The sequence below is a fragment of the Eptesicus fuscus genome, chromosome 16, assembly GCF_027574615.1.
Source record: "Eptesicus fuscus isolate TK198812 chromosome 16, DD_ASM_mEF_20220401, whole genome shotgun sequence".
Lineage (NCBI taxonomy): Eukaryota > Metazoa > Chordata > Mammalia > Chiroptera > Vespertilionidae > Eptesicus > Eptesicus fuscus.
Window position 1 is genome coordinate 12,699,460 of NC_072488.1, and position 19,751 is coordinate 12,719,210.

Genomic DNA, 19,751 nt, shown 5'->3' on the forward strand with positions numbered 1-19,751 from the left:
CGGAGAAGAGGACGAAAAATTCCAGTGACTCCTGTTCGCAGACAGACAGGGCCCTGGTGCTTAGTCATGCCTAATGGAAAATGGAAGCCAAGAAAGCAGAAGCGAGGCTGGAGGGGTCTAGGGTAGTCATTAATCCAGTCACCTCTGGGGAGAAGTGTGATCTGCCCATGTGCCCTGCTGGTCAGGGCTGAGCCGCCGGCAGATGCCATGGCCACTGTGAGAAGAGGGTTGAGGACAGTCGTGATTATAGGAATCAAGTGTGACAATGGTGTCTGCAGTGCTGATATCGCTAGTAATTCATTCTGCAAACGTGAGAGTGATATACACTGTGTACAGAGTGTGTGCAAAGCGCTGGGAACCACCACACACGCACAGACACGCACGCACGCACCTGCGGTCGCTACCCTCCAGGTGCTAACGCTCACCCGTTTAGAAGACCCCCCCTGCAAAGGCTGTGATAGACTTCGGACGGTCCGTCTGGTGGAGAGGCCACAGCATTAACTACTCAGCACACTGAGTGCAAGTCAGTCGTGGAGCAGGAAGCTCTGTGGCTCTTCTAACCCCAAAATCAAAAGGTAGAAAACCAGAAGTTTCCATTATTGATTATCTTAGGGATCCGATCATCCTTAACCTATCATTTTTCTAGTATTCCAGATAATGACATTTATGGGAACATATATGTAAAGGCACGATTATGTTGTTTTTCTCAAAATATATGATAATGGAGCATCCTGGCCAGTCCCTCCCAACCTTCTTACGGATGGTAATAATAATAAATGTGAGCTGAGCACTTTCACTGCACCAGCACGACTGTAAACGCTGTGCATCGTTTACCTCCTGGGATTCTCAGAATGGCCCATGAAATGGGTCCTGCCGTTCCCCGATTTTGCATTATGAAGCCGAGGCCCCCAGAGTGAAGTGGCATGTCCATGTCACAGAGTAACTCAGTGCAGGAACTGGGACTACACGTCGGTTTCCTAACCTTTAGACTGGCTTTCTGCTCTCATAATGCCCTCTCTTCCTCAGATTGAGGAAGTTTTCCCAAATTCGCCGGCACCTGAGCCCAGCTGTCTGTTTAGAGCTGGAGTTTCTGGGCTCCCTGCCTCGGCCGACACTCGGGTTCGGTGTGTCCTGGTGTGGATCTGATTAGGTTCTGCCCAAGTCACAGCACTTTCCCATTCATTCATTTATTATGTGAAGCAGATGATTCTGGAATTCACAGCAGGTATTAGGACCACGTTCAGGGGTGTCTTGGACATAGTCCCTGCCTTCACTGAAGTAGAGGTGGGATGAAAGTCGGTCAAGTATCTCTCTTTCTTAAGGCAGCAGTGCATGCAAAGTGCGGGCGAAGCACATAGGAGTCCTGAGGGAAGGAGAAGATGTCTGTTTCTGAGATGAAGGAAGCTGACATGGAGGACGGGTAGGGTTTGATGTGCAGCGATGGAGGGAGGAGACTCCTGCCCGAGGGATCAGAGGGCCCTGAGGCCGGGCTACACTGAAGAGTGGAGGGAACATGCTCTGGATCAAACCAGCCAGAACTCCGCCCAGGTCCTACCACTTTCTGGTAGTAGTTTGTTACCGTAGACGCTAGTCAACAGTCCTCTCTCACAGGGGGTTGTGGGTGTTAGATGCAAAAATGATTGTAAAATGCCTGGCGTTTTGTTGGTGTTCAATTAACAGTAACTATTGTTATTAATTGCCATGCTAAGACATGCTATCCTTTTTTTAAATGGAGGCAATAAGGTTTTTCTTAAATTAACAAATTATGTATTGATACAATGATCTGCCTTGGTGGAGGTATGTAAATCATAATAGGTCCTCTTGGCATTGGAAATATTAAGAAAGGCAGTAAAAACTGAGTTCTCCGGTCACGCCTGTGAACGCTATCAAAGAATGTTTGTCCTGGGCCCTTTCCCCCTTTTTTACCACCTCAGTGCCCTGCGCTTTAAGAACCCACTCTGTTCTCCGGAGCTAGGATTGCCAGTTTTAGGAATTAAAAATACCAGATGCCCAGTTGTATTAAATTTCAGATAAACAACCAGCAATCTATAATAATAAAAGCATAATATGCAAATCGACCGAACGGCTGAACAGCAGAACGACTGTCTGGACATCCTTCCGGATGACCTTCCAGAAGAAGCCAGGGCTGCAGCTGTGAGATTGAGGCAGCTGCCATGGCTGCGAGGGAGTGATTGAGGCATGGCTGCAAAGGCCTACTCTTGCACGAATTTCGTGCATTGGGCCTCTAGTTTAGTATAAGCATATCCCGTGCAGTGTTTAGGACATACTTATACTGAAACATTAGTAGTTGTTTATCTAAAGTTTAAGGTGGCATCTGGCACAGAGAGCAGTTGAAGAATTAGTAGGACAGTCTGTCTGACGGGGAAGGGAGACTCATTCATTTCCTAGCCTCTCTCTCAGGTATGAAGGCCTCACAGCAGACTCTGGCAGTGCCTTCAGGTCACTTCCTGGGTAGCGACATTAAATGCGGAGGGGACCTGTCCATGTGTGTGTTGGGGCAGGGAAAGAGGCGTTGGATGTTTCTTACCCGTGGTCATGTATTCCTGGCCCTCTTCTTCAGAGCATTCAGACAGGTGGCAGAATGGAGATATGCTTTGGGGTCTGATGACTTGTGTCATGGAATAAGAGCAAGGCCTCTCTCATAGAGTTTCGTCAACTGTCCCTTGTGGTTCGAGTGACTTGCAACGGCCACAGCAGGTATGAAGGTAGCTGACCAAATGCTCTCTGCTCTGGTGAGTCTGAGGGTCACAGTATTGGAGGCAGAAGGACAGTCCCGCAGCCTCACTTTGGAAATGAAAACAAAGACCCAGAGAAGGAATGTCTGTGCCCAAGGTCACACAGCGATTCAGAATTTGAGTCTGAACTTGAGTCTGGGTTCTTCAGGAATAATTTAGCGTGTCTGAGAATTCCCAGCACACTTGTTGGGGTGATTCTGAACCTTTCCTCTGGGTTACGTGGTAGACGTGGTTTCCAGATCTCCACTTGCCTGCGTGTCCTCGGCACTGCCATGTGCAGCTTTGCTTGACTCATCCTCTCCTGCAGGCAGAGCTGGTTAAGCCCCCGAGGGCGCGATCACTGCAGTGGGGAGGTCAGGGCACTTTTTAAGGCAGCTTGGTCCTGGCCCTCCCCATAGTGCTTCCTTGCTGATCTCTGCCCAACCCTGACCCAGTGTTCTGTGGTTGAGATGGAAAAATCCACCTCGGAGCAGATGGCTTTTAACCTCCGTTTCAGAGGCATAATTGGCCACGTAACATGAGGTGAAAATGAAAACAGAGCAGGGTGTAAGTGTGATCAGAATAGCGCCCTTGGGCTTAAGAGTGACTTTGACCTATTCCTCCCAGACTAGAATGATTATTCTTGGGGGAATCGCTTTATTAATGGTATCACTAGCGAAGAGGCATCAGCCCTAAGACCAGCTTTATCTGCACACTCTGAAGGCAAGCCTGCTGTGCAGGCAGCACCAGCCACGTGGAAGCCCGGAGCAGCGATCATGGGATCTTCCACTCTTTATTTTCTTGTTCTTGCCACAACCTGTCATGAGACCAAGAAAACTTGTTTTGAAAACGCTTGACAGCCAAAACAACCTGTTCTCAGCCCTGGATGAGAGCACGCGTCCTCTCTGACCACTCACGCACGGTTCGGTGTTTGACTGGCTACTGACTGGAAAGAATGAATTTGCTGTTTCTTCTCACATTGTTCGGGCAGGTGCCAGTGCTTCCCAGGCCCTCGCTTCCCTTTCCCCCAGCCTCCTCAGGACATTGTAAGACTGCCTGGTCTGACTGACAAATGCGCGTCAGCAACACATACTTAGGAGAATGTAACCGATGGCTACGTCTCGGAGGTTGTCTTTCCCGATCCTGTGGGGTTTTAACCTGAGGTTTTCCACTTGCAGTGTGCCCATGGCTGGGCTGACCCTCTGCACTGAGGCTCCAGCCCCCCGCAGCCTCTCTGCTCCTCCTGCCCAGCCATGCAGGGCTTGGTCTCGGATGGTTCTGGCTGCATCCTCTGCAAATAGAGGGTTGGGCAAGATAGAATTGGCGAACAGTAGCCTAAGGACACACATAACCAGCTGCCTGTTTTTATAAATAAAGTTTTATTGGAGCCCGGCCACACCCATTCTCTTACTTATGGAGCATGGCTGATATCACTACGAGGGAGAATTATAGAGGCAGTATATGCCCTTCTCAAAATCGCTCTGACTATAAGCTGAAAATGCCTGCGATCTGTTTCTTTACAGAAAGTTTGCTGATCCCTGGATTAGATCTGTTTAGAAAACCCAGCTTTCTGTGACTTTGAACTTGTGGCAGTTCTTTTACCACCAGAGCTCCTGAAGCGACTAAAGGGCCAAAGAAAAGGGGCCCTCTCTTCCTCATGGTAGTTACAATCCAAGCATGCCTTCAGATTGTTGGCATCCACGAAGGGTGGGGGCTTGTTTTGCTGTATGCCTGCGTTTGTTTATTGGTCTGATGACTGTATCCATGGTGTCCGCCAGTTTTGAAAAAAGGCACCCGGCTGTGTAGGTCTGACTGCATTCAGTGGCATGGTTCAGGGTGGGACATTTGTATCCACATGGGAGAGAGCGCTCATTTGTCTGCTTGATGCCCATGACAGGAAATGCTGCCTTGAGGACTGGTATGGCTGCCCAAACCCACCGCACCCTGTCTGTCTGTGCCTCCATCTCCAAGTCTGAGCAGTGGGATGAGGCAGGAATAGTTCTAAGTGGCAGAGCAGGAGGGTGGCTGTGATGAGAAAAGCAAGAATGGTCCCGACTGGCATGGCTCAGTGGTTGAGCATCAACCTGTGAACCAGGAGGTCATGGTTCGATTCCCGGTCAGGGCACATGCCTGGGTTGCGGGCTCGATCCCCAGTGTGGTGCATGCAGGAGGCAGCTGATCAGTGATTCGCTTTCATCATTGATGTTTCTATCTCTCCTTCTCCCTTCCTCTCTGAAATCAGTTAAAATATATTTTAAAAAATAAATGCAAGAATGGGTCTCAAAGATGCCTTAAAAATGCAGAGACTAGGAAAGAACTAATTTTTCTAATCTTCTAATTTATAAAACTTGCATCCCAGCGACAGGCATCCCAGACCCACATTGCAGCTACATTAGAGGGAAGCTGGAAGGCAGACTTGAACAGTCCTCTTACCAGGGCCTCTGGCCTATAACGAACGTTTGTGCAAACTAGTAAAAGGCGCCCCCTGTGGTTGGTAAGAAAACCCTGTCTCTTTCTCTGGGCACATAGCCCTGGAAGAACACACAGCTTAGCGAGTGGGCAGCAGCTGCACCCCCAAATGCAGCAGCTACTCCCGATCCCTGGTATCCGGAAGTCTGTGGGTCCTCTCACAGGGGCCTTGCTGGCCACCAACAGGTTAACGCTGCTTGGCCTTGGGTTTTGAGACCACAGCTGCCTGGGCTGGTCCCCTCGGCAGCGCTGCAGCGGGAGGTTGGCTCAGAGGCTTGGGCTGGAAGATGTGCCCATGGCCGGGATCTCAGAGACTTGGGCCTCTCCCAGCAGGCACCGTAGGCCCTGATCTAGCTTAGGGCCTGGCTTTCCTCTGCCAACTTCTGACCTCAAACTGGCTCAGCTTAAGGAATGCACATGATTTTCCACACAGTTATATCTCAAAGGTGACATGCTAGCAGCACAAAGAGCTGTGTTTTAAGAGGTCCAGAACAGACAAGCTCACGGTGGTGGGACTGACCTCACTCCCGAGGCATTGGGTTACCCGCTGCCCAGCGTGTGCAGTGACGACATTCTGCCGGGACACCCCGCTCAGCGGGCTGTGTTGTCAGAGCGGTTTTGAGAAGGCTGTTCTGAACTCTCCGTGGGTGAGACGGCTTTGTGGTCAGATCTGATTTCCACCTCTCAAATCACATTGGAAACTGTACTGGGGCCAGCCATGTGGGCACATTTTGAAAGACTCTAAACCAACCCTTTTCATTCTGCATCTCAGCGGTTCCCAGCAGTTCAGAGGCTGGAGGATTGGGAAGAAAGAGCGGCTGGGAGCCCATGGGAGCCAAGGAGTCAACACTGCTTCCAGTCCCCTTTCTTGGTCCCGAAAGGCTCCAGGAACAAGAAGGAATGCAGTCTGCCATGGCTTTGAGCCCCTAACATTTACATGCAGAGCATCATGCTAAGGAGCAGTGAGAGTCCTGTGGACAAAAGTACTTCTCGCTGTGCCCTAAAAGAGAGGAGAGGGGGGCTGGAGGGTGGGATGTGGGCATCAGTGGAGTCCACATGGGGATTAGCCCTGAACGCTAGCGGGGCACCAGGGGCCCAGGCCTGAGGGAAAGAAGTCTCCCACTTAGCATATGTTTTCTATTTTAAAAACTTACCACTCTAAGCCACCAAACTCATAATATGCCCCTCGCTTTTAGCTACAGATGCTACGGCCAGACAGGGGGTTGGGAGCAGGACTCAGCAGAGCCCTTCTAGTAGAACATGGGTGCCTCATAGCCTTTCTAGTGAAACATGGGGGCCCCAGGTCCCTTCTAGTGGCATGTGGGGGCCCCAGGACCCTTCTAGTGGCATGTGGGGGCCCCAGAGCCCTTCTAGTGAAACATGGGGGCCCCAGGACCCTTCTAGTATAATGTGGGGACCCCAGAGCCAAGCCCTTTCTGCTCCAAGCCTGTGGGCCACAGAAGGCATAGAAGACCCTCCAGGGCAGACATGTGCTGTCGCTGGGCACTAGCTCGTATCCAGACCCCACTCTGCCTTTACCACATGCCTCTTTCATAGACAGGATTGTTGCTTGAATTAAAATGAGGTAATTTTTAAAGCATATTATGAAATACCAAGTATGAAGTTAATTAATTTACTCATTCAACAACTACTGAACGCTTACTAGGTACAAGCACTAGGTCAGGCAGTGGTCCCAGTGTCCCAGGCCTCCCTCGTAAACAGGAGCTATTCTATAGATGTTTGTTGAGTTAATGTGACGTGGGAGTTCCTCAGAGTGTGCTGATGTAGCTATGAGGTGGGAGTGGATGGTGGGAGGAAAGGAAACGAATGTGGTTTGAGCTCTTACCATGTGCCTGGCCTGTTGCCTCACAATACCCCATGAATCCTCTGGGTCCATTGGAGAGAAATACTTGGAGACTCAGGGAGCAACTTTCCAAGACACACAGGTATTAAGTGATAGAGCCGAATTGGAATTCAGTTCTCTTGGACTCCAAAATCATGCTCTTCCCTCGGAACTGGGTGGGAATGGTTGCAGGCCGTTCTCCTTGCCACAGAATGACCCCGGCAGGCTCTGTCTCTACTCCGTTTTTCTCCTCCCAAGGATCCCCCAGATCAATGACCCAGACCAAATCTAAGCCAAAAATGATCACTCCTGATTCTAGGCCAGAAAGCAGGAATCATGTGAAATCAAAGCAGAATAAGGCTCCATCACCACAAGCGAGGCCCCATGCTCCCAGGGCACAAGGTTTAGGAAGACACTAGCCTCCCGTGCACACTGGGAATTCCTTCCAGGGTCAGCCACCGGAGAAAAGTCTCACCCGAACCGAGGACTCCTGGCAGAGGGAGGGCGGTGTCTTTTAGAGGCATAAAGCCACTAGCAAGGACCCAGACTCATTCAAGGAGTTATTGGTTTCCTCAGGACATCTGGCTATTTGAAATAAAATTATGAAGGATTTCATTTGTCCTCTGGCCTGCTCCAATCCCGAGGCCTCCGTTGCCTCTAGCTCCTTGGAGAAGATCATGGAGCTCTGTCCTCGTGTTGGTTCTCGGCTCGGCATCAATGCATCCCTCTGAGGTTTAGCACCAAGAAATTATCCTAAGAAAGGGTACAAAAAGAAAAAAGAACCGAAGAAGTTATATCTGGCTTAGCCTCCAAAACCGGCCTCTGCAACCAGTCATTGCCTGGACTTAAGAATAGATTTAGGAAAGAAAGAAGGTCAGTTACTCATTTAGTCAGTCAGTTAGCAGAAAATTAGGGGATTGCTGTGTTGCTGAGGTGCAGCCCCCAGAGAGGAACACAGAACCTCTAGAATCTACTGAACTACATTCAACGCTGGGCCCCAGGGACCCAGAGCAGCAGCACTCAGCGAGCACCTGCCTGTGGCTCGGACGGCCGCCTGGCCTTGGAGCCCAGAGCATGTGATGGAGGCCCAGCTGCCCCTCACACACATTCAGTTCACAAGGCCCCACTGAACCTCCGCCCAAGGCTGACCTCAGAAGTCAATAGCGTGTATACAAGAGAAATCGACCAGCAACCGCAGGCAATTTAGGTAGGATTGTTTGTTCAAGAAGGCAAAGGAAGGCCCATGGGTGCGGGTTTCCGGGGAACAGGTTTCAGTTCAGGAGAAGGAAGAACTTGACAACCTAGAAATGCCTGTAAGTGATGAGCTGTCCCTTACAAAGGATCCTCAGGCAGAAGCCGGAGGACGCCCCTCAGCAGTGCTGTTGGGGCACATCCTGTCCTGGACAAGGTCCTGCCATCTCTTCCCACTGTGAGTGTCTCCCATTCGTACGAAATGAGTGGCTCAGCAGGTCACACTATGGAGCTTCAGAGGCAGGACAAAGGACTGCGGGCTGGGGTTGGCAGACTCTGTGGAGGGCCTGCTGCACTCATGCCAGGCCTTGAGGGTGGGTAGGTTTGGGGTAGGTAGGGAGCCCCCCAGCATGTTGCATGGTTCAGGAAAGTACCCTTTACCTGCAAAGTGAAGGGACTCCTACTTAGCTGGTTCCCAGAGTTGCAAAAGGGAATTAATTATTGTTTGTGATGCACTTTAAGATCCCCCGATGAAAGGCCTTGTATAAATGCAAATTATTATTATTGTCATTAAAGGTGCTAGACGTCTGGCCTGCTGGATAATGCCCTGGTTTAGCTCTGAGCAGAAAAGAAAGTGAACCCCAGGCAGAAAGTTTGCTCTGCTTGTTCAGAGCAATGGTGGTAAGAAGGAGCTGGCGAGGAGGGCTGGCCCGTGACTGAAAGTGAACCCCCGACTCCTGGCGAGGGTTAGCAGGAGCTCCCTGCTCGGAGTCAAGTGTATGTGTCCTCTGAGGGCAGGGCCCTGCTCGGGTTCATTCCTTGGCCCCTGCAGGAGCCAGTCCTTTACAGGCACAGGAGCTAAGCATGAATGAGTGAGTGAGTGGTTGTCGCTGGTCTGAAGGGTGGAAGGAAAATGGCCAGGATGGATGTTGGCCATCCATTCTTGGGGTCTTATCTGGAGACAAAGGAGAGATGGATGAAAACCTCACACATGTGCAATGTCTTTGACGATGCTTATTAACACTCTTGAGGGAACACCTTTAGCAAAGCACAGCGAAGAGGTCATTTGTTAATTATCGCTTCCACTTAGGAAACTGTCTCTGGCTAAAGTGGTTGGATTGATACCAAAACAATAATAAGAATAATGGATGATAGTAAATTGGACCTGGAAGTGACCTAGGGAGCCATCCCTCTGGGACACAGTGAGCTGAATGCTCACCAGGTCACACAGGGGTAACAAGTGAGCCAGAAGCACAAGTCAGCCTCCCCAGTTCTAGGCCACAGCTCAGTGCTCTGGGATAACAATTCTTACCATTTTAGAGCACTTTACCGACACAGTAGTGCTCAGCAACCCGGGGAGTCTTGGGATGCCACATGGACTCCATGTTAAAGGACCCCCTCCTGGGGCCCAGCATTTGGAGGGCACTCACGGTGCCTCCGTGTGCGCCTGGTGAATTGCGCTGCCCGTCCTGCTCTTTCTCCCCTCTCCCCCGCCCTCAGAGGCCTCATTCTTCCAGGTGCCTTAGTGCCTCCGGAACCAGATGGGCAAGTGAGAGAGAGGGAGTCAGTTCATCCCTTTGGCCCATTGTTACCACAGTTGTAATTCTCCTGAAAAGCCACCCAACACAGGTTCCTAGAGAGGAATCAAGACCCGTCACCACCTCCGACACGCAAACCTACAAGAGGGAGGACCCCTAGAAAGGACTGTAAGAGCAAATGTGGGTGTAATAGGAGTTGGCAATAAACCGCTCTCGAAGTTCACTCCCAGGCTGTTGGTAATTCCAGCTTTAATGGAGGAAACTAAAAACCAACTAAGATGTTGTTTGGGAGGGAGAGGATCACCAAATAAAAATAAAAAAATTAGATACCTCCTATGTCCCTCCTTCCTTGTGCGGATGCGCAAGCGGCAGCGTGATTCCGTGTGGATCCCACTCACTCCCGTGCTCTCTCCATGGAGGTCCTGGCCCTGAGGAAAGACGGTGAGCGTTCAAGTCCAGCAGCGCTGGGTCACAGATCGCACTGCCACCACCAGGTGTGCGATCCTCGCCGAGTTCCTCTGCATCTCTGAATCGTAGATTGCTCATTGGCAAAAAGAGAGCCAGTAATACCTCACCGGTGGCAGCGACGTCTGGCGAGTAGTAGGCACCTCCCTTCCTTTGCACTCCCAGGGTCCAGCCTGTTACCACAATCCACAGGAAGACGCTTATTTCTATCCTAATCCAGTATGGAGAACGGAAACAAACGTTTCACACAAAAATATTTCTCCTTGCACATGCGATGCACTTATCTTCTATTTAACTTTATTTCAGTGCTGTTCAGGACCCACTGAATCGATTCCACAACACTCGCGGGTTACACCCATCATTTGCACAGGCCTAGTTGATACCAGCGGCAGATAATCACTTTCCCACAGTGGATGTATGATCCTCCTTTCCTTTCTGCCCTCTCTCTCTGTAACTGGCATCCGTGCCCTCCACCTGCCCAAGTCCTGCCCTCCTGCCAGCCTGCCATGAAACACCGCCCAGCCAGCCCCCCAAGGGCCGGGACGCCAGCAGGGAGGGCGGCCTCTGGCAGTTGCTTTATCTGGAGTTGCTGCTTTTCCACCTGTAAGCCGGGAGCCAGGCATCTGGGGAGATGGTTTCAGCTGCCAGCGGGGGATTACAGTGAAAAGAAGAGGGACCATGCCATCGTGTGCCCCTCCCCTACATCTTCAGGGGTATCTGTGAGCACCCAGCTAGGAGGGCAAGTACCCAGAGTGCTGGAGCGACCAAACGCTGTGCCCAAAAGACAGAGGTGGGGCCCGAGGCGCTGCGGGCAGCATGAGCTGCAGCCCTGGATGCCGAGAGTCCAGGGGAGAAACCACGGGACAGCAGCAAACAGCACAGAAGCCAGAGGGGCTCTCAGGGAGGAGAGGGTGGTTTTATGCCCCAAAGAGATGGTCTCCGAAGTGTTCCATCAGCCCTTGGGGGACCTGGCCCTTCCGTGGAGGCAGGTGCCTGGCAAGGCTGAGCAGAGGCCTTGGGGCCCCTCCCACCAGAGTGTGACTTGGGGCCTGGACCCCACAGTGGCCGGGACCCACGCTCCGCATGGTCAGCTCTGCGGGGACCCAGCACTTCCTCTTTGAGGTCCATCCTTTGGTTTTTCCCCTGTCGCTGACTAAGACGGCGAGGGTAATTTGTGATCTTTGCGGTGACTCACCATCACTGGACAGGCGGCAGCTTCCCCCTCCCGTCCAGCACAGGTGGCCTGCGGAGGAGCCCTCCTCCCGGCCGGGCCTGTGCAGCGACCCGGCATCCTGCCCAGGCATCTGCGTGGCCGTCAGCAGGGACCTATGCTGAGCTCCTGCTCGTGCAGCCCTGGGCAGGCTGAGCAGAGGACTTGAGGTGCCCGCTGCCAACGTACCTGCCACTGGAGGCACACCTGGGAGGCGCAGATGGGGAGACAAAGTGAGCACAGGGCTGCAGCTCTGCCCTGGGGTCCCTGGCCCAGGCAGCACCATGTTCCTTAGTCCCCTGCACCCACTATCTGGCCTCAGCCCAGCCAGGTGCATGTCATCATCTTAGCTGACGCCCCGCCCCCCTCCCCCCAGGTCCAGCCTTTCTCCGTGGCCACATTGTCACCCCCTCCTCCCAGCCTCTCATCTTGATGGAAACAGCATCCGCCTGAAAGTAAGGAGACTGGAGGACTGGCTCAGACTTTGCTTACTAGCTCTGGGACGTCAGCCCCTAGGACGTTCGTTCGTCCGTTCATTCATTCATGCACCAAATTGACATTCACCTGCTGGGAAGCCCTAAGGAAGAGGAGCATGGGGCCCTACGGCTGAACCAGCCCCACACTCCGCCTCAGGCGCCCACGAGGGGACCTGTGCTAACAGCTGTCACTGTTATGTGCCATATTCAGTTTTCCCTTCCCTGCACTGATTGGACAATATGAACTCTGAGTTTTCTTTTTCTTTTTTTTACAAGATTCTGTAATTCTAAAGTTCGTCTTTAAATGAGCCAAATGTTTATGTTCGTTTGAGCAATAGTTATTGAGCGGCTGTGTGTTGGGCAGTATTCGTGAAGCTGGGGTGCAGAGATGGAGGGATGTGACACAGTCTTGCCGTCATGGAGCTTCTCCTGGGTGTGGGAGAATGGTGGGATGGCAGACGCGTGCACAGAGATGAAGCCCAGAGCAAGGAGCAGCCCTGTGGCTGGGGGAGGCTCGGGAGCCTGGGAGGACTCTCCTACCCCTCGCTCTCCCTCTCTGCCCTCCTCTCCTGCTCTTACACTGACCAGGGGTGCCCAGGAGCGAGGCCTGGCCCTGCAGCTGAGGAAGCGGGCGCAAGCGGCTGTATCCCAAGGAACTGGCCGGGCTTGGGGGACTCCATGAAGTGCCTCAGGAGAGAGAACTGCTAGGTAATTTGACCAGTTTAGAAAAGCATTTAAAAATACCCTATGATTTAGAAGGAGCCAGATTTCATCCCAATTCTTTGATGTCTAGATTGGGTCCCAGTTGGTTGTTTATGGAAGTCCTCCTAGACAGCTTTTGATTTAGTTCGGCACATACTGAGACTTCAGTCGCAGCCACATGGCCGGCGAGGAGCCCGAGCTGCATAAGACGTAGTCTAGACACCAGTCTGTACATCTCAGATCAGAGCAGACCGTCTGGGCCGAGGTGGGGGCCACGTGCCTGGAATCCAGCAGAGGGGAGGTCGGTTCCAGCTCAGGACCAGGGTGCCGCCGGACCCCGAGCTTGGGGTATTTTCTCCTCAGTATGAAACCAAGCCTTTGCATCGCGTGTTCATGTTCTTGATTTGAAAGTTTGGACCCCTGAACATGAACCAGGCCGGCTCAGGGGTTGGCACATTTAGGGAGACTGTGGGCGTGAACTCATTACAAGCTCTTGTTTGTTCCTAAAGCCCACACTAGAGTGCCAGGCTGACATCGCCCGGGGCACGGCTGCAAAAGAAGCACCCATTGCGCCAGGCCCTGGCTCACCAGGCCGCCCAGAGGTGGTGGGCAGTCTGCACGGGGGCCTTCGGAGGGTTTGGGGTGAAGGGCACTGAAGTAGAACCCGTCTCTCTGTAGAGACCTATTATAAGGATGACCCCCTTTGACACGGGGAGAGGAACCCCAAGTGAGTCAGTATTTGCAGTGGCCGTTCATGACTATGAGGACTAGACCACGAGGCATGATTAGCGGGACTTGTCATTCACTATTTACAGGACTGCTTTGATTTGCAGACCACAATCAGTCTTCATGTGACTGATGGAAAACACGTGCCAGTTAAGTCACCGCTGCCGAAGAAAAGTGGAAAAAGAAATGAGCCTTGGATGTTTGGGAACTTGCCTCTATTTGCCAAAATGAATTCTGACTTGATTTATACGTTCTTGGTTTCCTGACAATGAGGGTCGTGTCCCCGAACCACTTCTCCTGCCCGCCTCGCCACTGTGTTGGCCTGACTCTGGCCAACATCATACGGCTCATCTGTGATTGTCCAGAGAAAAGTATTTTTGGATTCCAGAGAGTGTACTTTTGGTCCTGTTTTGGAAGAAGGCAATTGTTTAGGTCCTTGCAGAATAACAGGTCCTACGTGAGCGAGGCTAAAGGCGGCAAGACCACAGGGCCCTTCGCGCGGCCGTGCTCCTGTGAGATGTGCTCGGGGCCCTGGGGTCCGAGTGGCATCGGGCAGGCATCTCGGCAAACCTGCTGAGCTCGTTTCCCACTGGCCGATGGGAGCTGGTGTGAGTGGCAGCCGCTCCTTCCCTTCCCAGAGTCCGCCTCCTTGGGCTCTATAGCCTGTTTTTATTTTCACTTCCTTAAAGCTGTACTGGTTCAGATTTTCAGATGTTGACTCCATGGACTTTTGTTCTTTTGAAAAGGTTCATTTAATAAATTAAAAACTAACTCCAGTAGGGAAAACCCCTGCTACTGAGACCTCGTTGAGGATGCTCCTACGGCTCCCTGTAACTCTCTTTAGGGGCCTAGAGCGCCTTCCCCAGACACGGGGACTATTGAATTTCTCATGCGTTGTTTCCCCTATCAACTTACTCCGGCTTCCTTACTCCACGCCTCCTCTCCTGGGAGGGCAGAGGGCTGGCCAGGTCTTCCATGCCTCACAGGAACTGCCTGGGGTACCACCACCTTCTGCTCAGGGCTCTGCAGTGTCCATCACTAACCCCGCCCCATTTGTGCAAAAGTATCCCCGATGATGGCGATAACTACCACCCCACTCGCCACCTCGCACACAGCCACCACTTAGGACACATTGGACCCTGGGCTTGGCTGGTGCCCTGATTTAACAGATGAAGAGTCAAGACACAGTGAGGTTAAGTGGCGTACACAAGGTCACATGGATATCTTAGAGCCATAACTGGATGGCACGTAGAGACCATCAAGTACAAATCTTGTTACAGCTGAAGAAAGTGAGTCCCAGTTTCCAGTGACCAACAAGCCGGGGTGGGGACTAAGCCCATGTCTTCTGCTTCGTGGTTCAGTGCTTTTTCCACTTCCCCACTGTCTCCCCTTTATGATACATACTGTCCTGACCAGAAAACGGTCGATTGGAGGCCAGCTTCAATGCCCCCACCATGGGCAGTCAGAGCCCCATGATTCTTAAACGCCCTCCAATCCACAGCATCAATTCTCCCCGGCCAAGCCTTTGACCAGAGCCCCTCATAGGAGCACCCAGCAGGGTGGCAGGAGCCAGCAGGGCCTGCAGGCGCCTCCGCTGCAGGACTAACCCCGAGACGCCACGCGTGTCCCCAGCAGCTCTGCACTGGATCTGAGATGCACGGTGTCCTAGCGACTTTGCTGGATGTTCACCCTGAGGCCGGCCATCTCCGAGCCTCCCCCTGCCGGCTCAGTGTGACAGTGAACAGTGATCCCCGCCGCTGCGGGGAAATGATGACCTGAGGGCAGTGACCCTGGGACCTCTCCGCACAGGGTCTGACTGGGCCCACAGACTCGCAGCCTCTTCCTCCCAGACCCAGCTCGGTCCCTTGGTAATAGTTGGCACCTATTGATCATCTGTTAGGACAGGCACCAGGCCAAATCTCACTCCTCATGAGCATTGCCCCTTAAGGTGGGTATTATTCCTCTCCTTCGTAGATGATGAAACTAAAACTAAAAAGGGGGTCTCTTGCCCAAGAGATAGGCCAGTAAGGAGCAGGTGTGGCGGGCTCCAGAGCCCACGCGCACAGCCCGTCCGTCACAGCCTGCCAGCTGCAGGCCCCGGAGGTCACCAGGCTCGGCTCCCTGCTTTCTAGATGAGCCCAGAGAAGAGATTTAACCCTGGATCCCAGAGGCAGAAGAGTAGACCCTCTGAGCATCTCAGCTCCCCGCCCCCTGCTCCCCAGAGTCTGTCTACTCAACCCCTGCTGTGCCCCGAGCTGAGACCTGAGCCAGGAGCCAGACCTGCTCCAAGTCATGGAAAACCTTCCATGTATTCTCCTAGCCTCAGACCCTGGCATCGCACTGAGTTCTGATTTTGTAAAACCGGGTGCAAAGGGCTGGGGGTAAACAAAGGAGCAGAACCTTCCCTCGTCCTAAGGCATGCTGAGCTCCAGTTCATCTAAAAATAAACTCCAGTGTGAGGAGGACGAGGAGCCGGCCGGTCAGTGGGGAGGCGAGGCCTGCCCTCCCGACCCTGGAACACTTCCAAAGCTGCATACACTTGGTCTCTGGGTTAAAGAGGTTTTTAAAGGTGACGCATAACTAGTGCTGATGGCAGTATATACTCAGGCAGCTCTCCATTTTCTCCAATAAAAACGTGAAAGAAATGAAAACAGCGCTTGAAAAAATCTATCTATGGCTGGGAGCCGTTGTCCCTGCCCCTCCCTTAACCGACTTCACGAGGTGCTGAGCGGCACTGCAGGCTGGTGGTCTCATGCCTGTGAGTAGCCTTCTCCAGGCTCTTCCCTCGGGGCACGCAGGAGGGCTGGCGGGAAAGCCCGGGGCAGAACTGGAGCCGGCAGAGCCGGCGGAAGCAGGAAGGAGCGTGCTGGAAGGCGTGCTCCCTCTTGACCACAAGGAGCAGCCCCTGCCCCCAGAAGTTCCCCAAGAAAACCAGGGCTGCTCCTTCCTCCTCCACTGTCTAGCCTGTCCCCTCCTCACCGGGGGGCGTCTCCTCTGCTTCATCCCGGCAGCCCCCGCCCCCGCCCCCCATGAGGACCAGGAGAGGCATGTGCAGGGGTGGGTAAGCGCTTGGGGTCTGAAGTCTCAGAGAAGGTGACAGTTCGGACCGTGTTAGCAAGATGAGGATAAAGGAGGGGTTGATCTTTCTTTCTCACTAATTGTTGACATAGTTTAAAGTTTGAGAGTGGACGACATTTTCTTCTTCAGTTCCTGAGTATTAGCATTCGTGTGCTTCTGGGTGCCGTCTCTCACCTTCTTAAACAGCATGCAATGGGCACGCCTTAACTGCTTGCAACCGGCGGCCTCAGTAGTCACTTAACGACAGCCACCAAGGGCCTGCTGAGTGCGCAGTGGGCAGGGGTGTGGGGTCACCGGGAAGGGACGTGCTCTCGGCTTTCTAGGGCTGGCAGGCAGCCCAGCAGGTGAGACGTGTGTGTGCGTGACCGACGCCCTGGGAGAGGCATGGTGTCCACGTGCAGGGAGAGGACCGGCCGGAGGCCGGGGAGGACTTGCTGGGAGCAGGGCCTTTGGCCTGAGCGTGGAAAAGGCCCCGTGTGAGGGGAGAGCAGTGGCCGGATTGGAGGGCGGAGGTCACACCCAGGACCGTGACGGACATACCCAGCTACACGAGACATCGCAGTGGGGAGACTCACCTGCAGCTTTGCTGGGAGAGGACCCTTAGCTTTCTTAGCTTCTCAAAGGGGGCGGGGAGAGGGGGGCAAGATCCCAAAAGTGTAATGGAGGTGAAGGGGACCTTCTTTAGGGTGTTGTGGAGCCAGAGTGTAAACCCCCGAGTGCGGCTGCGAGTTTGGGGCGAGAAGAGGTGGAGTAGGCCTGTGTCCAGCGAGAAACCGCTCCTGCAGCGGTTTTGTTGAAAGGTAACAAGACCGAGAGCCAGAGGGTGTCAGGAAGGAGAGGACATTTGGGAGGAAGAGGGAGGACCTGCAGGGTGAGTCCACCCCAGGGCCTCGGGAGAGGTGGGAACAGAAGTACAAATGGGCCTGAGCACTTGCAGGTACCGAAGAGTGGGGAGCACTTCTTTGGGAACAAACACGCTGAATGGCAGAGAGACAGCAGGCCCCGGGACTGGAAGTCTGGGGGAGAAATGGGGCTGGAGGCCCAGACTGGGCGGGTCTCTGCTGCCGGTGGTGTCGGCAGGCTGAGCCTGGGGCGTGGAGAGCAGGGCAGGATGGAGGAGACCCCAGGGGGAGCTGGTCTGGGAGTGGGGAGCTCTGTGGTGCTCATGTCTCCCCGAAAGAGGGAAAGAGTTGGGGGGTAGGGTCACTGGTTAAGTGCTGCAGAGGCTGTGGAGGTGGGACTGAGCGCAGAGCAAAGTGTGACATTCCAGAGGGCGCTGGGGGCAGGCAGGGGCCACCCATCACTGCCCGGTGCTGTGATCAGGGAGGGCCCCGCCCCTGCAGGAGGACCCCCGGGTTTTCCTGACCCGAGCACCTCTGTTCTCTGGCGCTTCTCCCCTCCGGGAACTGCAGAGGCGCGGGCTGGAACTGCTCCCTAAATAAAGCGGACTGCGGGCTCCCTGGGGAGGTGCATGAGGCCTGTGCAGTACTGGTGGCGAGTCTGCTTGGTGGCCTTCCTAGTTCCCGCCGCAGTTCTGGGAGAGCCACTTCCTGAGAAGTACGGCACGACTTCTCCGCTCTTCCAAGAGTCGGGTGGAAGAGAGGAGGAGGAGGCAAGCCTGGGTAACCAGGCATGGGGTGCCCACCCCAACCTGTCTAGCTTCCTCTCCCTCCATTTACTGCGTTTGGTTCCCAGCTCGCAGCAAGCCAGCCCCTGCCCTCAAGTCACTGCCCCTGCTGTCTTTCCCGGGCACCCCTGTAATGCCTGCTCCCCTCCGTCTGCACTGATCACCCCAGGTGGGTGCCTCCTGGCACCTCCGTAAGGGCCCTTCCCACCTCAGTTGGTGTTACGTATGTGTCTGTCTCCTCTGCACTGAGACCTCCTGTGTGGCAGGTGCCATATCTGTGTCATCTCACGGCCCCGGTACCCATGCCGTGCCCGGCACAGGGTGGGCCCAGCATGTGCCCTATCCTGATGTGCAGTGTAGGGCCCGCTTCTGCAGATTCAAATCCCAGTGCCAGGGCAAACGGCAGAAGGTGTGCCCCTCCTGGCAGGAGGCTTTGACTGACAGGGAGGGAGGGTCCTCTTGATGCCCAGCCTGGCTTTCTAGAGACCAAGCTACATATGTGGTTGGAAATAAATGGAGGCCAGGGATTACTTAGAAATCCTTTTACTTAGACCCTCTGTGTCTGCATGAAGTCAGCGGTCCAACTGAGGGAAAAGTGACACCCTCTTTATGTTCCACGTGACGGGAACGGCGGGTGGTTGGCGTGGTCAGTCTCTGGCTTGTCGCTTGGACAGGCCCTTGCCTTTGGCCTGGGAAACAGCAGACAGACCTGAGTACTGATGTCTCATAGGAAGCTGTGCACAGGCCCTTTAAGGATCCGTGCAGACAGAACAATAGTGAAGTGCATGCATCTCCCTAGGCAAAAGCCAGAGGCTTTGAATCAGGAAGGAAAATCCAGCCCAAGATGCCTGAACAATAACGAGCAACTGTTCTGAGTTAGGGGGAAAGCTCGGCGTTGCACTTTTCCGAGTTGTCTGTGCTAACCACAGTTTTCTCCCCTCTTTCCCACCAGGGCTTATTTCAGAACCTTTGTCCCTCAGTTCCAGGAGGCAGCGTTTGCCAATGGAAAGCTCTAGGAAACACCAGTCTGGAGCGGGGGCCAGCCAGACTGCTCTGTCCACATGCGTGTCAGCACACAGGCTGCTTCCTGGAAGCCACTTGGACCGTCTTCACGGCAGCGTTTTAACCCCACACAGCAGCTTCGCCAGCCCGCCTGGAGCCCACGCTGGGGCTGGCTGCGGTGACCTGCTCGAGCCCCCGCCTCAGTTCTCCCTTTGTTTCCTTCAGTGTAGTCCTGATTGGAAGAAATAAAGTCACAAAAATCATGATGCAATATTTTTCCAGGGAAAGTAAGACATCATAAATGCACACACCCTTATTCTTTGTCCCTGAGACCTCTTGTAAGTGTTAAGATTAAACCCTCCGTGTGTGTGTGTGTGTGTGTGTGTGTGTGTGTGTGTGTGTGTGTGTGTGTGTGTGGTTTACATTTCCCACCATTTCCCACTGGGGCAGTCCTCCACTGGAAAGGTGCTGCCCGAACCAAACTGACCAGCCTGCATGGTTTCAGCCAGGCCCAGGCTGCAGCTCAGAACCACTGGGTCCCAGCACCAACCCCCTCCCCACCCCTACAGCTCCGTGTGCACGGGTACACAGCCCATCCCGACCCCGAGGCTGTTGTTAAAGTTTGCTGAATGTATGACGAGTCCGTCCCTCTCTCCCCCTCACCCTTCCCTCGGCTGACGGGAGAGCTC

General features: G+C 53.6%; 1 protein-coding gene across 2 annotated transcripts in view; it reads left to right on the forward strand.

The window, feature by feature from the left end:
* The window catches only part of BABAM2 (BRISC and BRCA1 A complex member 2), a 356,468-nt gene extending 337,143 nt beyond the window's left edge, over positions 1-19,325 (forward strand). The window contains exon 12 of one of the 2 annotated variants that reach the window (XM_054727885.1): positions 13,463-13,552. In XM_054727885.1, coding sequence (XP_054583860.1) covers positions 13,463-13,484 — 22 coding nt within the window. In that variant the 3' untranslated portion in view covers positions 13,485-13,552. Of the gene's footprint in view, positions 1-13,462; positions 13,553-19,012 lie in introns of those variants that run through there. The other variant, XM_008162284.3, reaches the window with a different exon arrangement.
* The last annotated feature ends 426 nt before the right edge of the window (positions 19,326-19,751 follow it).